The 16,250-nt window shown below is 43.6% G+C and overlaps 3 protein-coding genes across 3 annotated transcripts; all 3 read left to right on the top strand.

The window, feature by feature from the left end:
• The first annotated feature begins 502 nt into the window (after positions 1 to 502).
• On the top strand, positions 503 to 4,290 carry LOC137784560 (LIM/homeobox protein Awh-like). Its single transcript, XM_068575336.1, has 7 exons — positions 503 to 801; positions 1,646 to 1,896; positions 2,304 to 2,506; positions 2,595 to 2,703; positions 2,849 to 2,981; positions 3,155 to 3,387; positions 3,910 to 4,290. The coding sequence occupies exons 2-7, from the start codon at positions 1,726 to 1,728 to the stop codon at positions 4,288 to 4,290; spliced, it is 1,230 nt and encodes a 409-aa protein (XP_068431437.1). The 5' UTR covers positions 503 to 801; positions 1,646 to 1,725.
• Positions 4,291 to 6,529: 2,239 nt separating this feature from the next.
• On the top strand, positions 6,530 to 7,051 carry qrfp (pyroglutamylated RFamide peptide). The gene has a single exon (XM_068575338.1). The coding sequence runs from the start codon at positions 6,530 to 6,532 to the stop codon at positions 7,049 to 7,051; it is 522 nt and encodes a 173-aa protein (XP_068431439.1).
• Positions 7,052 to 9,638: 2,587 nt separating this feature from the next.
• LOC137784558 (H-2 class I histocompatibility antigen, Q10 alpha chain-like) lies at positions 9,639 to 15,947 on the top strand. Its single transcript, XM_068575334.1, has 9 exons — positions 9,639 to 9,865; positions 11,314 to 11,595; positions 11,679 to 11,969; positions 12,688 to 12,972; positions 13,218 to 13,331; positions 13,783 to 13,809; positions 14,252 to 14,284; positions 14,420 to 14,437; positions 14,552 to 15,947. Exons 1-9 carry the CDS (start codon positions 9,814 to 9,816, stop codon positions 14,725 to 14,727), a joined length of 1,278 nt encoding a protein of 425 aa, XP_068431435.1. The 5' UTR covers positions 9,639 to 9,813; the 3' UTR covers positions 14,728 to 15,947.
• Positions 15,948 to 16,250: the final 303 nt, after the last annotated feature.

A 16,250-nucleotide genomic window follows, 5' to 3' on the forward strand; every position in this document is an offset into this window, starting at 1 on the left:
TCTCTCATGTTCTCTCATGTTCTCATCTGTTCTCTCTCATGTTCTCTCTCATGTTCTTTTACATGTTCTCTCTCACGTTGTCTCATGTTCTCTCATGTTCTCTCTCATGTTCTCGCACGTTCTCATCTGTTCTCTCTCTCATGTTCTCTCATGTTCTCATCTGTTCTCTCTCATGTTCTCTCATGTTCTCTCATGTTCTCTCTCATGTTCTCGCACGTTCTCATCTGTTCTCTCTCATGTTCTCTCATGTTCTCATCTGTTCTCTCTCATGTTCTCTCACGTTCTCTCTCTTATTGATCTGATATATTTGATATATTTTCTGTGTTTTTCGTTCACTGGATAATCAGGTGGAAGCAGGGATGTGTTGTTTCCATGGTGACGTTAACAGGAAGTAGCGGCGTGTTGGGGGCGTCGGCTTGATCCCAGACGTCTCTCTAAACGGCCGTTTGTGTATTTAATTGGTCCCCTGGGTGCGGCCCCGCCTCCGCCCCCACCCATCTGCTCGCCGGGCGGCCAATCCGGTCGCCCCGTTGCCGCCGCGCTCGTTTCCAGGTGTGAGCCGGAGGCCCGGGAGACCCGGAGGCCCAGGTGAGCCGGCCGCCGGGGGGCCGTGATTGGTGGAGGCAGATCAGGTCGGCGGCGGCGAGTCCCAGAGACGAGTGGAACCTGATCCCAGAACCCACGACGAGGGTTGAGGAGACACCTGGAGCAAGGGAGGGAGGAAGGAAGGAAGGAAAGCCATCAAGACTCCGGGCGTCGTCTGAAGCGTTCGTACGGAGGAACCGACCGGAGCCTCAACAGGTAAGAGCTCCTCGTCTTCCTCACCGGATGAAGAAGAGTTCTGATCAGGGTAATCTGTAATCTGTAATCTGTTTATGACACTAATATCTTCAATCTTAAATTCTTGGAGAAAAAGGATGAAAATTGCATCTTCAAATGTTTTATTGTTTTGTTTGTAATCCTGTGAAACAGAAGAACGGATGAAACAATATCATTTCCTATATTATGTTAAAATATATATTTTCAATAATTTCAATAATGTCAACGTCATTATTTTATAGAATGTTTATGAGCTGAAACTTTTCTGACTTTACTTAAGTTTGTATATTTTTAATTCTCCTCATACTAAAAAAAACCTAAAAATAACTTAAAGTACAAATAAGAATATCAAAGATATAAATTCATGAACAGTAAATGAGATTAATAAACTGTGATTACCAGCTGAGATCCTAATGAAACATGAATCGTTTTGTGTAATATTTAATAAACATTCATAAAGTTAGTGTAAAAAGTAAAGATATAATTATTAATAATAAACATTGTCTACCAGATGCTAGTTTCTCTGTTAAATTAAAATGCTATAAAATAATAATAAAACATGTTATTTTCTCATGTATAAATAATTATTGTTTTTTATGATTTACATCAACATGTTCATAAGGAGAAACAATTTAAAGTCGTATAAAATAAAATGAGAACGTCTTACGGCGACATCACACGAGCTTATTTCAGATATTAAAGTCTTTAACATTTCAGTTTCACAGTTTAACAGTTTGAGGAGCTTCAGTGGGAGAGAAGAGCAAAGGAAAGCTTTAACACAATTAAACATTAATAATTGAAAATTGTTGTTGTTGTTTATTAATAGCGGCGTTGCCGGCGTGCGTGCGGCTCTCTAACGAGGACGGTGATTACCAAGTGGACGATTAAAACCTCCTCCGGACAATCATGATGTCGGCAGACGACCGCGCCCTGGAGGACCTGCTGTACGGCGCTGACCTCGGCGACCTCAACGACCTTGGGGACGAGGCGGATGGGGCGGGGCCAGAAGGGGCGGGGCCAGAAGGGGCGGGGCCGGAGGGCGGCAGCCAGGCGGAGGAAAGTGCCGCTGTAGAGGATGTGAGCAAGTACCAAGAACTCAATGTACAAGTAGTATAGATATACTACATGGCCCTAAAGGACCCAATGGACCCAATGGACCCATTGGACTCATTAGGGTCATTGGACCCATTGGACTCATTGGGGTCATTGGACCCATTGGACCCATTGGACCCATTGGACCCATTGGACTCATTAGGGTCATTGGACCCATTGGACCCATTGGACTCATTAGGGTCATTGGACCCGTTGGACTCATTGGGGCCATTGAGTCCTCTCCTGAACGTTCTCTGTTCTAAACCCTCTGTAACTTTGTTCTGCTTCACTTCATCAAAGTAAAATATCAATGGGTGTTTTTTTTAAAGGTTCTGTAATGTTTCATTTAATCGTGTTTTGAGTGACATTAATGTTTTTGAACCTCGTCCCAGACCTCGTCCTCCGTGTCCGTCCGGGATCCGATGACGTGCGCCGGTTGCGGCGAGCAGGTGTGCGACCGCTTCTTCCTGCTGGCGGCCGGCTGCGCGTGGCACGCCGCCTGCCTGCGCTGCAGCCGCTGCCGCTGCGAGCTGCAGGCGCAGCCGTCGCTGTTCTGGAGGGACGGCAGCGTGTACTGCCAGCAGGACTACTGCAGGTCAGTGCAGGGTTCTCCTGGGGAAGGGTCTCCTGGGGAAGGTTCTCCTATATCTGATGATGTCATTGTTGGCTTCCCACCTGCTCAGGATGTTTGGAGGCGGTCAGTGCGCTCGCTGCTTCCAGCCAATCCCAGCCTCCGCTCTGGTCATGAGGTCCGGGGAACTGACCTTCCATCCTCACTGCTTCTCCTGCCAGGTAGAACCACCTAGAACCATCTATCTATCTATCTATCTATCTATCTATCTATCTATCTATCTATCTATCTATCTATCTATATATATATATATATATATATATATATATATATATATATATAATAGTTCCATGTTCTGTCTCTCAGGAGTGTGACGTGACGTTGTTACCGGGGAACCTGTACTGCCTGCAGGGCCGGAGCCTCTACTGTCAGTCCCACTATGGTGATGGGAGTGTCCCAGTACCACGGGATGCCCAGCCTTACCCGGGTCTGAAAGAAGGTCTGTGTGTGTGTGTGTGTGTGTGTGTGTGTGTGTGTGTGTGTGTGTACATAAATAAATGCATACAAATAAAAAAACAATAAATGCATGAATAAATAAAACATGACATTAATTCGTTGGTTGTCTCTTTAAATTAAAAGACGTGTCCCTCCTCTCCTCTACCTGTGAATCAGCTCAACACCAGTTGTCAGGTGAGGGGGAGGAGTCCGTCAGCAGTCCTGAGCCCCGATTGGACGACAGGGCGGCGGGTGGGCGGACCCGCAGGCGGACGAAGCGAATCAGGACGTGTTTCCGCAGCGAGCAGCTCCGAGCGCTGGAGTCGTATTTCGCCCAGAAGCACAATCCGGACGGCAAAGACTGGAACTGCCTCGCGCACAAGACCGGCCTCCCCAAGAGAGTCCTGCAGGTACCAAGCACACGGCCATCTTGGTTGCTCTTGCAACCAGGGGACAGGAAGTGACCGTGTGAGGACTGAGGAGGACGTAGCGACGTCGTATACGTCTCTGGCCGTGCATGTTCCACCTCGGCCTTCAGTGCCGTCTAATATAGTTCACATGAATACACAACCGAGGCGCAGTGGTGAGCAGGCGTCGTCCTTCAATCAGAGGATCAGTGGTTCAATCCCCGGCCCCGCTAGCCAGCGTCAATGTGTCCTTGAGCAAGATGCTTAAAACATGTCAAAACGTCTCTTGTTTCAGCCTGAACTCTTCTTACTGCTGCTGAGTTCTGTTAGCAGCTAGCTGACTTCTGCTAGCAGCTAGCTAGCTTTCTGTTGACAGAAGTCCCACTGGCCCACCGGCCAATCACAGCGCATGTTCGTGGTCACGCTAGCATAACTCTCCCTCCCCTCTCTCTCCCTCTCTCTCTCTCTCTCTCTCTCTCTCTCTCTCCCTCTCTCTCTCTCTCTCTCTTTCTCTCTCTCCCTCAGGTGTGGTTCCAAAATGCTCGAGCTAAACTGCGGCGCTCCGTCACGACGGACGACTCTCAGGTGGACTCGCCCTCCGCCCCCCCCGGTGAGGCCTCCTGGGCGCTCGGGGCCCCTGGAGGCCTCACCGGGGGCCCTTCCCCCCCGCCGGACCGACCGCTGGCCCCTCCCCCCTCCAGCACCATCGACCAGCTGCAGCTGTCCCTGCTCACCGCGCCGCTGGGCGAGCCGGCGGGGAGTCCGGCCTTCTACCCGGACTACGACTCCCAGAGTGCACCGGGGGGGCTCTCCTCCCTGGAGGCCTACGAGGACTTTGAGGAGGCCGGAGGAGGAGCGGAGGGGGGAGTTGATCCTCACAGTCCCTTCAGGCCACATTACTGCTAGTCCAGGGTCCCTGCACCACCGCCTCGGATTTTCAAAGTAAGAGTTGAATGCTTTCTGGAAAAACAGGAAATGTTTGGGTTTTCTTTCTCGGTCATCAGTCACTTCATAGACTGATGGATCAATTCATCAATCAATAACTGCTGCGGCGTGTCCTCCAGCGTGGGAAGCATGATGGACTCAAAAATAAAAACTAGTTTGTAAAGTGAGTCGATGACGTCATAGAAATCCTTGAATGTTTGTGGTGGAATAAAACTAATTGTATTAATTATATTACTACATTTGACTTAAATAGAATACTTCTGTTTCACTTTTTAGAGGTTTTACTTTTTTACTACTCAACGCTTCTTTATTCAATGAATCATTAAATACTTGTATACTATGATGCAGTAGTATTCTACTAATGTACTGGACAAAATATCCAAGATTGGCTCCACAACACTTAAAAAGCAGCAATAAATGTCCTTTTTTTGAGCTGATTACACACTTTTTACTCAAATGAATGCAGGATTTTTACTTGTACTGGAGTATTTTTGTACTGTGGTATAAGTACTTTTACTTTAGTGAAGGAAATCATGTCATGATGAGCTTGATGAAGTTCATGCGTTGAAGCTGAAAGCTCAGGAAAAACTAGATTATGGACCTTTCACTGTTTCCAAAACTCTATGAATATGAAGTCATTGAAATGAGTTGATCCTTCACCCGATCACACATTCAATAATCAATAGTGATAAAACAATTATTCTGAAGTGGCCCATTCTTGAAAATGAGTACTAATTGTATATTTTGATGCTCGCGGTCGTGATGTGACCGAGCGTCCACAGGGGGCGCCAGAACCAACGTGAAAGACCTGATTCAAGGTTCTCTGCTTCCTGTTTGTTTGTGTGAATAAAACAAACTTCTTCCTCCGAGTTTCTTCTTTGTTCAACGCAAACAAATCTTGTTTCAACATTCTTGTTTGACATTCAGAGGTTTTTCTCTTTGTATCACAAAGAAAACAAATTCATATGTCATGAAAATAATCTGTTTCCTCCAGGTTTATATTAATGAATGAAGTCTAAACGAGCTCATGAACGTGTGAACAAACGTCTTTAAAGAGAAGTTTAGTGACAGGATGATGAAGACTGATGAAGAGGTGAACACATGAACTCATAGACACCACCATGACACTTCACCACTTCATCTCTCACACTAAGAGGAGCATTTATTGTGTTACAACTTTTGAAGGTTTTATGTTTAAATATGCAAATGAGGTGTTATGTAACGGCACATTTTAGAGTTTTAAGAGAAATCTACAGACGCAAGAGACAAAATAATAAAACACAAGTTTTCTTTCCATCGTCCAAACAAAGAAAAACAAAAAACTACAAAAAAATTACAAAGAATTTACAAAAAAAATATTTTAAAAAAATGTAAAACATTTTAAAAAATTACAAAGAAATACAAAACAATTACAAAAAGATTACAAAAAATTACAAAAAAAATAATGTTTTAACCTCAAACTTCTGTGAAACGATTTGAAAGCTTCTCCTTCTGAACTTTTAATTTAAAAAAAAAAAGCCTTAAAGTTATGAATCGTTTCCGACTGCGAATCCTTTTTTGTCGTCTAATTGGCGACAAATGAATGTTTGAACGGCCGGCTCGGATTCTTCCAGGTGAGCTGCGACCTCTCAGGAGACAACCTTCAGCCACAAAGCGGCCTCGCACACACACACACAAACACACACACAAACACACACACACACACACACACACACACTAACACACACACACACACTCATAAAGCAGCTTCGCGGCGTCCTAATGAAGCGGCCGCCGCTTCCTTCCTTTTGTGAATTGGCTCCCCAATCAGGCGGGTAATTAGGGCGACACTCGGGCCCCCCGGCGCTGAAGTGGACCGCCGCAGGTTTCTGGGCTGAAAGAATGAAGGTTATGACCGGCGTGCGTCAGGCGGCGAGCGACCAATCGGGAGCCGGCAGCAAGGAGGGCGGGGTTTAAAAAGGTTTGAGGCGGCGAACATCAGATCAGATGCAAGAAGTTAGAGCGCCACACAAGGTGAGACGAGACGCTCTGGTTCTGCTTCTGGTTCTTCTTGTTGTTCTGCTTCTGGTTCTTCTGGTTCATCTGGTTCTTCTTGTTCTTTTTGTTTTTACTTTTTGTGTTTATTTTACACTTTTGATTAAATGTTTCTTGCCGAATTGAACTAATTGTCTCTTTAAGAAATACTTCTTCTTCTTTCCAGATGAGACTTTCTTTCCGTCTCGGCGCCTCCGAGCTTGCCCTCCTCTTCCTCACCCTCCTCTTCCTCGTCCCGTGGGCCGCCACGTCGTCCCCCCACGACCCTACAGCCCCGCCGAAGAGCGCCTCGCCGGAGGGCGCCTCGCCGGAGGGCGCCTCGCCGGAGGGCGCGCCGCTGGAGAGCGCCCCACTTGCTGAACGGTCTCGAGACCCCCGGTCGGCCATGCTCAGGCCCATGGAGGAGGAAGAGGAGGAGGAAGTGGAGGAGGAAGAGGAGAGCGAGACATGGGAGGAAGAGGTCCTGGTGAGGGCCCAGAGAGGAGACCTGGCGGGCCGGCCGCTGTCACCCTTCCCCGCGAGCCTCTCTCTGGAGGGACTGAACTATCAGGAGGGAGGAGACGGCGAGGAAGGAGGGAGGAGGAAGGAGGCGCTGACCTCCATCGCAGGAGGCCTGCAGGCCGTCAGCCGGGAGAAAGGAGGCTTTGGGTTCCGCTTCGGGAGGAAAAGATGGAGCGACAGAGGATGATGGACGGAGAGGCGCTGACGAGGGGAGGGGGCAGGACAGAGGAGACGAGTCAGAGGAAAGAGGAGACGAGTCAGAGGACAGAGGAGACGAGTCAGAGGACAGAGGAGACGAGTCAGAGGAAAGAGGAGACGAGTCAGAGGACAGAGGAGACGAGTCAGAGGAAAGAGGAGATGAGTCAGAGGACAGAGGAGACGAGTCAGAGGACAGAGGAGACGAGTCAGAGGAAAGAGGAGACGAGTCAGAGGACAGAGGAGACGAGTCAGAGGACAGAGGAGACGAGTCAGAGGACAGAGGAGACGAGTCAGCGGAAAGACGAGACGAGTCAGAGGAAAGAGGAGACGAGTCAGCGGAAAGAGGAGACGAGTCAGAGGACAGAGGAGACGAGTCAGCGGAAAGAGGAGACGAGTCAGAGGAAAGAGGAGACGAGTCAGAGGAAAGAGGAGACGAGTCAGAGGACAGAGGAGACGAGTCAGAGGACAGAGGAGACGAGTCAGAGGACAGAGGAGACGAGTCAGAGGAAAGAGGAGACGAGTCAGAGGACAGAGGAGACGAGTCAGAGGACAGAGGAGACGAGTCAGAGGAAAGAGGAGACGAGTCAGAGGACAGAGGAGACGAGTCAGAGGACAGAGGAGACGAGTCAGAGGACAGAGGAGACGAGTCAGCGGAAAGACGAGACGAGTCAGAGGAAAGAGGAGACGAGTCAGCGGAAAGAGGAGACGAGTCAGAGGACAGAGGAGACGAGTCAGCGGAAAGAGGAGACGAGTCAGAGGAAAGAGGAGACGAGTCAGAGGAAAGAGGAGACGAGTCAGAGGAAAGAGGAGACGAGTCAGAGGACAGAGGAGACGAGTCAGAGGACAGAGGAGACGAGTCAGAGGACAGAGGAGACGAGTCAGCGGAAAGAGGAGACGAGTCAGAGGACAGAGGAGACGAGTCAGAGGACAGAGGAGACGAGTCAGCGGAAAGAGGAGACGAGTCAGAGGAAAGAGGAGACGAGTCAGAGGAAAGAGGAGACGAGTCAGCGGAAAGAGGAGACGAGTCAGAGGACAGAGGAGACGAGTCAGAGGAAAAAGGAAACGAGTCAGAGGAAAGAGGAAAACCTTCTTTTAATGATTGATGGAAAGCACAACGTTGCTGGTAAAGTTGGTCAACGGGTTGTTGCTTTCAGTTACAGGACATGTTGAACACAGGAAGTGATGCTCAGCTTGAAGACGCCGTCTGGAGGGAAACTCGAAGCTTCACATCGAAGTCATTGAACTGAAATGTGTTTCAGCTTCTCCACCAAATGTAAAAGTATTCCTGTCAAAGTCTCACGGTGTAATAAGTTATGTACATAATATAGATACATATATATATATAACAGAATTGTGTGTGTGTTACTTTGGTGTAAATAAATAAAGACATGTTGAGACCAGTTGATTTGTGCTTTTTTATATTGCAACTGACTGTAAAATGCTGTAAAATATAATATAATAAGTAAAAAGTACAATACTGGCTTCCAAAATGTAGTGAAGTATACGTATACAGTATAATTAAATGGAAATAGTCAAGTAAAGTACCTTTAAAGCACTTAACTTGTGTATTGTAGCCAAGTGTAATATGAGCGTTTCTGTCCGACAACCTGCTGTAACGTAATTGACTAGCAACCTATTGAAGTAACGTGATTGGAGGATTCGCGCGGAACCCAAAACAGCGGTGCGCGCGCAGCTGACTCTCTTTCTCTGATACATTTCTCTGGTTTATTTACTTCTTTTCTGTTTTAGACAGTTTGCGGGGTTTAAACGCGTTGACGGCTCATCAATGTACTTCGTTGCTTTACTAGTTATCGCAATAAAGGGTGTAATATAATAATGTTATGTTAAAAAAAAATATTAAAATGTATTGTTTTTGTATTTCATTGAAATTTTTTCAATTAGAATTCTATTTTTCAAATGGTGTGTATATATATATATATATATATATATATATATATATATATATATATATATATATATATGTAATACATATATACATTTCCTATTAATCATAACAGTAAAGTAATATACACTCATTAAAAACATAATTTATCTAACTAAGTTCACACTGCTGCTTTGTAACAATTACGTAATCACAACAAAACAACAACTCAAGGAAGTTAAAGTTTCCTTTAACCACAAAGCTGCAGACATGCTGCGTTCATGGGCACTCGTAAATCTGCCATAATGGCAATATCAAACCACCAACCACCGTGGATAAAGCAAGTGGTCCTCTAATGTCTCTATTCTCAGAAACGAAAATTACTGATTAATGATTGAGTCTATCTACGAATTTAAATGAGTGCAAAGCATTCATTTAATTTATTTGTGATTTTTTGGTAGTACAAAAATCATTTAATTTAATTCAATGTAGTGTTTTAAATCATTTCTCTGTCTCTTTATTTTAACTTCATGAAATTATATATGTTGAATGTTGTTTTTTGTTTTTTTTTACAGTTATTTAAATACAAACCATGGGATTTTTTTTTAATTTTTTTTTTTTTTTTACAGTTTTAATAAAATGCGCCACACGTCTCTCGTGCACGAGCAGCCCGTGAACGCGGCGTCTTGTTGACAGAAGTAGGAAGCAGACGACGCGACCAGAGAGAAACGACGGTGCAACCGACCGGTGAGCTGTGTTAACAGACCGGTGAGCTGTGTTAACAGACCGGTGAGCTGTGTTAACAGACCGGTGAGCTGTGTTTACAGACCGGTAAACTCTTTGTGAAGGAGAGAGGAGCCGGCAGCACGATGGGTCCGGTCCTCGCGCTTCTCCTTTGGGGGACAATGGCGGCGAACTGCGGTGAGTTCCGTTCTTCTTCACGCGACTCCGGTCAAAAGTGAAAGTAAAAAAAATAGGACTTTGAAAATGATTTAATTTGTTAAAACGGACACTGAGTGTTTTTATTCTTTTGTTTAGTTTGCGTTGTTCTCCTTTAGGCCATCAAAACAAACTTTACATGTGGATTAAGTTAATTGCGTGTTATGTCGTCATGAAGTATACTGCGAAGCTAAACTCAATAACACATCCGGGTATTTTTATGATCGATTAATCATTTATACATGTTTTATTACCTGATACAATGTTAAAATGTCTTTCTAAAACCTAAGAATATTAAATAGTTTGTTAAAGTACTAACGTTTATATGTAACGTATTGAATGTATGTAATGTATTGAATATATTAATTATATTCAATATATTGAATGTGTTTAGTACATTTAATATATTTCATGTATTTCATACATTTATTGTATTTCATGTATTTACTATATTTAATGTATAAAATGTATTTCATATATTAAATTGTATTTCTCATAATCAGCTATAAAGTTCACTGAAAAGCTAAAATCAATAACACTTCAGGGTTTTTCCCCGATCGATTAATCTTTTATTTAAACATCTTAACTCCCTAAAATCCTAGAAAAAAAGTTTGTTAAAGTGCTATATTTAATTTATTTAAAATATTGAATCAATGTATTGTGTGTGTGTGTGTATATATATATATATATATATATATATATATATATATATATATATATATATATATAGTATGTATTAATGTATTTAATATATTTCTCAGTCTGTTGGTGCCTGACAGCGATCAGCGTGTTTAAACGTGATTATTCATCCAGTCCTTGTAGCTTGAATATGAAGAGCAGCCTCTGACTCAACCGGTTCAGAGGCTGCTCTCACAAAGTGAACAAACCACATTGTTCAGATTCTCACTCGATGAGCAACAGCTGATGAGATGAAAACAAAGTAGAGCTGCAGGTTCATGTACTTGTACCTGGAGCTCGTTGCTGATACAGATATCTGAGAGTGTAGAAGTACAGACATTCATGCCGTTTACACACTAGTGCGTACTTTAAACTCTGTTCTCTAAATGTCTCTAAAGGTGGTACGTTAAAAATAAAAATAAAACAGATGTATAAACTATATATGTATGTATGTTAACGTGCTGTTTCTCCAGAGTGTTGTATTGTTCTGATAACATTACTTTAAAATAAAAGCGTGCAATACTTTTTACAGAAAAAGCATGCAATATTTGTATACCTTTTTTCTTTTTTTTATCAGAATATATATATATATATATATATATATATATATATATATATATATATATATATATATATATACACAATTTGAAAAATACAATTCTAATTGAAAAAATTTAAATGAAATACAAATCTGGCTCTTCGTGATCAGCTGTGGTGCTCACATGCTTCTTCGTGTGGTAAATATCCTGCAGAGTCGGCGGAGCATCATTCCCTCTCCTACATCTACACGGCCTTCTCCAGGCCCGTGGAGCTGCCGGGCATCCACGAGTTCACGGCCATGGGCCTGCTGGACAACAAGATGATCGACTACTTCGACAGCGACGGCAAGAAGAAGGTTCCCGCGCAGGACTGGATGAGGGAGCAGCTCCCCAAGGACTACTGGGAGAAGGGAACACAGTCCCGCTTGAGCAAGCAGCAGTGGTTCAAGGTCAACATCAACATCCTGAAGGGCCGTCTGAGGCAGAACGACTCGGGTGAGACAATCCCGCTAGTCATTTCCAGAACTTTACTCTTTCATTCCTACATGTGTCCTGAGTGTTTGTTCACAACCCTCCAGACGTCCATGTCCTGCAGTGGCGTCACGGCTGTGAAGGCATCACGCAGCCCAACGGCAAGATCAAGTTCACGCGCGGCACGGACATGTACAGCTACGACGGGAACGACTTCCTGTCCTTCGACGACGCCCACGCCACCTGGGTGGCGCCGATCGACGCGGCGATACAGACCAAGAGGAAGTGGGACGATGTCCAGGAGCTGAAGGAATACACCAAAGGATACCTGGAGAAGGAGTGCGTCAACTGGATGCAGCAGTTTTTAACGTACCAGGAGGAGCAGCTAAAGAATGCTAGTACGTATGACCAGAAACACCTCTGTGAGGACGCTTAGCCGTCTCCTTCACTAAGCTAAAGGACTCGTGTCCTAGTGAGGACGCTAAGTCAATTCCTTCACTAAGCTAAAGGACTAGCGTCCTAGTGCTAAGCCTCTGCTAAGCTAAAGGACTCGTGTCCTAGTGAGGACGCTTAGTCGTCTCCTCCACTAAGCTAGAGGATTAGTGTCCTAGTGAGGACGCTTAGTCATATCCTTTGCTAAGCTAAAGGACTAGTGTCTTAGTGAGGACGCTTAGTCATATCCTTTGCTAAGCTAAAGGACTAGTGTCTTCGTGAGGACACTTAATCGTCTCCTCCACGAAGCTAAAAGCCTAGTGTCCGAGTGAGGATGCTTAGCCGTCTCCTCCGCTAAGCTAAAGGAGGACTAGCGTCCTCATGAGGACGCTTAGTCGTCTCCTCCACTACGCTAAAGGAGGACTAGTGTCTTCGTGAGGACTAGTGTCCTCACGAGGAAATACAACAAAAGGCTCCTCCGCTAAGCTAAAGCTAAGCTAAGCCTCTTTAGTACCTAGCAGAGGGGCGTTCACTGACCTCTTGTATAAACCAGACAGCTCAATGTGAGACAGGAAGTTCAATCTGGCGTCCGGGTTCTCGTGCTCATTCCGTACAATGAAGACGACTCACTTCCTGGTCCCCCCCCCTCCCCCCCTCCCCCCCCCCTCCCCCCCCCCCCCGCAGCGGCTCCCGACGTGTACGTGTACACGCGCAACACCGCGGTGGAGGCCAACGTGGAGCTGTCCTGCATGGCCACCGGCTTCTTCCCCAAAGAGATCGAGCTGTGGATCAAGAGGGACGAGCGCGTCCTGCACCCGGTCGACGGGCTGCGCTCCACGGGCCCGCTGCCCAACGGGGACGACACCTTCCAGAGGAGGGACAGCGTGCACATCCTGAGGACCGACAAGTCCACCTACACCTGTGAAGTGAGGCACGCCGCCTCCGGGCTGCACCTGGAGAAGAAGTGGGGTGAGAACCTGTGGCAGCGCGGCATCATGGGAGTTGTTGTCTTGTATTGTTTCTGCTGCTCGCCGTGTTGTTGTGTTCGCTTAATATCCAGGTGTCTGTTATCTGCTTAAAACAGACTAAAAACCAAGTGTATCGTAAAGAAAAAAAAATATACATACATACACAGCGTGTGTTTTTATACCACTCTTTTGTGTGTTTTTATACCACTCTTTTGTGTGTTTACATCTCTCTCTTGTGTGTTTTAGATCACTCTCTTCCTGATGTTGGTTCAGGGATCGGCGTCGGCGTCGGCGTCAGCGTCGGCATCTTTGTCTTCGTGATCCTCTTGGTTGTTGTGGGTCTTGTCTTGTATAAGGGAGGTAAGTGTGATAGGTGTTAATGTGTTACATGTGTTAATGTTTAATATGGAGCTTCACTCTCCGGCGTGACGTTCACACTGGGTGAAATGCTGAGACGCAGTATTCAGTGTACTTATTTACTCCATAGTACTTCTGATGTGGATTCACCATCGGGTGCAAAGTCTGTTATTACTTTATGAGAGCGTGAGGCGTTCAGAGGTCACGGGGAATGACACCAGTGTGGACTGGGAGCCTGCCAGTGGGTTAATGGTCTGGTTGAGCAGCTCCACCATCCCTACTGCAGTGTCTATTGTCTCCTACAATGTTTAGAGTTCACCAGAACTTCAATGTTTTGAATGTAAATCCAGAAGATCAAACGATTTGAGTCCCTCTGCTCTGACGCGCCGACTTCAGATTGTCCTCAAACGGATCATTCCCACGCTTTGTGTTAATATATTGTGTTTGTTTTCAGGAATGTTGGACAGTGTCTTCAAAGCAGGTAAGCGCTCTGCTTCTCTTAAAGGGACAGTACGTGTGTTTGCATGACGGGTAAAGTTCTGCACATATTATAATCTACATCCGTTCAAGTGATAATTAGAATATTCTTCATTTTTATCTCCATTGATGAAAACAAAAGGTTTTGTTTTAAAAGCTGGACTTTGATTGACAGGTGGCGTCGCTGCTTCCTCCACCTGTCAATCAAAGTCCAGCTTTTAAAACAGACCCTCTGTTGTTGATGTTTATTTCTTTCATCAGTTTTAAAAAGACAAACATTTCTCATTTCGTTTATACGTCCAACAGCAACATTTCAAGAAGAAAGCTTTTAAAATATATTTTATTGTTTATCTATTTAAGTTCTCTTTTATCATTTGTATCACATAAGAAAGCCTTTTTATTTATTTTGTATGATTTTTTTTACATTGATTGTATTTTCTTCGCAGGTTCGCATGAGACTCTGGACAGCACCGAATCCAGTGAGTCTCTTTTTAATTAAAGCTTCAGATAACTTACTGATTTTAATGGATTTATAGAATATTAAAATATCTGAATGGACAGAAATATTCAGTTGTGTGTTTTTAACCATTTGTGTGTTTTTTTAACTTCAACAGAAAAACCACTTAAAAAAGGTAAGTGCTTTATTACCCTGGTATGGATTCTAATAAATTATGAATATAACGCCTCAAATTCACGTTTATTAAATAATTAAAATATTAATAAAACTTCCCTTCAACCCTGAGCAGCCGATGACACGAGTCCGGACGGGTCCCAGACCAGCAGCCTCATGGGACCGAGCGAGGAACCGAGGTGGTCCGAGTACAGCAGCCCCATTGGACCGAGCGGGGAACCGAGCGGGTCCGAGTCCAGCAGCCTCATGAAACCGAGCGGGGAACCGAGCGCCGCAGCTGTTGGCGTGTAACACGACAGCAGAACCGCGTCCAGGGTTCCTTTGGCCGACGGAACCAAAGGAACAGGGAACTTCTCTTTCCACGACGTCCACAATTTATTAACAATAAGCAACAAACACAAACAACATTCATAAGCTAAACTAAACATTGCTACTCATTCGACTTGTTCTAACGGACTACACTCGAGTTCTGCTAAAACCTATTAAAATAGTTTCAGGACGATAAGAATCCGTCTGTTTGGGTGTTCGTAGTGAACACACACACACACACACACACACCCCCCTTCTTAATACACATTAACTATATTGGTTTATGACGTTTCTGTCATTTTTTCCGATTACTCTAAAAAAACAAAAAAGAACGATCCCTTAAATGTATTTATTAATTCAAATATTGAACTGCAAACAGAAAATTAATTAACTAAATAGTTAATGTTTTAAATGTTTTTTGGGAGGGAAACTTTTCAGTCTTTTCACAAAAGGCTTAAAAAAAAAAGACTTAAAAATGAATAAGTTTAAGTGTGATTTTGACGCCCTTTATTGAATGTAATTGTTTATTTTTCTTATTTTGTCTCCGCCTAAAGTTTAGACTCGCTGATGATAATCAATAATCACGTCGTCTCATAACTGAATCTGCTCTTGTTTTTATGGAAGATGTGATTTCAGTTTAAAAGTCTAAAAGAAGGTTTTCATTTAGTAGCTTTAAGTTTACTAAAAGTTTAAAGTACTCAGAGTACACAGAGTACTCAGAGTGAGTGATAGGTAGTTTGGTATATCTGCTTTTATTGATATAACACTGCTGGAAATACACATGTTCATGTATTATTATGAGTAATTTATTACTTTATAGATGAACACTGTGACCTGGCAGATTATTTGAGTTATTAATTTGTGTTTATTCTTAAATACAAACATTTTTCATGCAATGTTTTAAGCAAATGTAATGAATGTTTTACTATCATAAGTGTTTCTGCTGCTTATGATTCTTTAAAAGTCTTTATTTGGAAACACATTACTCCTTCTTTAAGAAAATGAATTAAAATGAGTTGGTTGAAGACTCGTGAATATTCAAATTTGAATGAATCAATATGCCAATTAGCACTCATTGAGTTATTAAAATAGATATATTTTTGTATGTTCTCTATACTTTCTATATGTGTGGTTCTTCTCTAAATCATGTTGGAAATATGTAAAAGTCTGCTTGTGAAATAAAAATAAAATCATTAAATTGATTGAGCTGCAGAAACGTTCTGACCTTTGACCTTCCAGTGTGTCTGTTAAGTGAGCTAATAAAAAATAAATAAATAATACCGACCACTTTGAGCCTTAAGGAATGTTTCATTGAATTTAAACCGAAACACCTAATTAAAAAAAAATGTAATTAAAAAAATAAATACTTAAAACTACTGAAGTACTGTTTTTTAAGTGTTTTTTTCTGGTCCATTGAGTTTTAAAAAAAGAAGAAGTTTTTATTCAGAAGAGTGAAAACTAATCCAGCGAGGTAACAACGTTTTACATTTTAAATATAGTATATG

This window comes from Clinocottus analis, unplaced genomic scaffold (assembly GCF_023055335.1).
Source record: "Clinocottus analis isolate CAN_PGR_092001 unplaced genomic scaffold, fCliAna1.0.p SCAF_14, whole genome shotgun sequence".
Taxonomy (NCBI): Eukaryota; Metazoa; Chordata; class Actinopteri; order Perciformes; family Cottidae; genus Clinocottus; species Clinocottus analis.

What these genes read in the sequence shown, in the direction of transcription:
- LOC137784560 (XM_068575336.1), top strand. Translation starts at nt 1,726, where the DNA reads ATGATGTCGGCAGACGACCGCGCCCTGGAGGACCTGCTGTACGGCGCT. An exon ending in AAAGTGCCGCTGTAGAGGAT is followed by an intron (nt 1,897 to 2,303) that starts GTGAGCAAGTAC and finishes ACCTCGTCCCAG; the next exon opens with ACCTCGTCCTCCGTGTCCGT. An exon ending in TCCCCAAGAGAGTCCTGCAG is followed by an intron (nt 3,388 to 3,909) that starts GTACCAAGCACA and finishes TCTCTCCCTCAG; the next exon opens with GTGTGGTTCCAAAATGCTCG.
- qrfp (XM_068575338.1), top strand. Translation starts at nt 6,530, where the DNA reads ATGAGACTTTCTTTCCGTCTCGGCGCCTCCGAGCTTGCCCTCCTCTTC.
- LOC137784558 (XM_068575334.1), top strand. Translation starts at nt 9,814, where the DNA reads ATGGGTCCGGTCCTCGCGCTTCTCCTTTGGGGGACAATGGCGGCGAAC. An exon ending in GACAATGGCGGCGAACTGCG is followed by an intron (nt 9,866 to 11,313) that starts GTGAGTTCCGTT and finishes AATATCCTGCAG; the next exon opens with AGTCGGCGGAGCATCATTCC. An exon ending in GGACAGTGTCTTCAAAGCAG is followed by an intron (nt 13,810 to 14,251) that starts GTAAGCGCTCTG and finishes TTTTCTTCGCAG; the next exon opens with GTTCGCATGAGACTCTGGAC.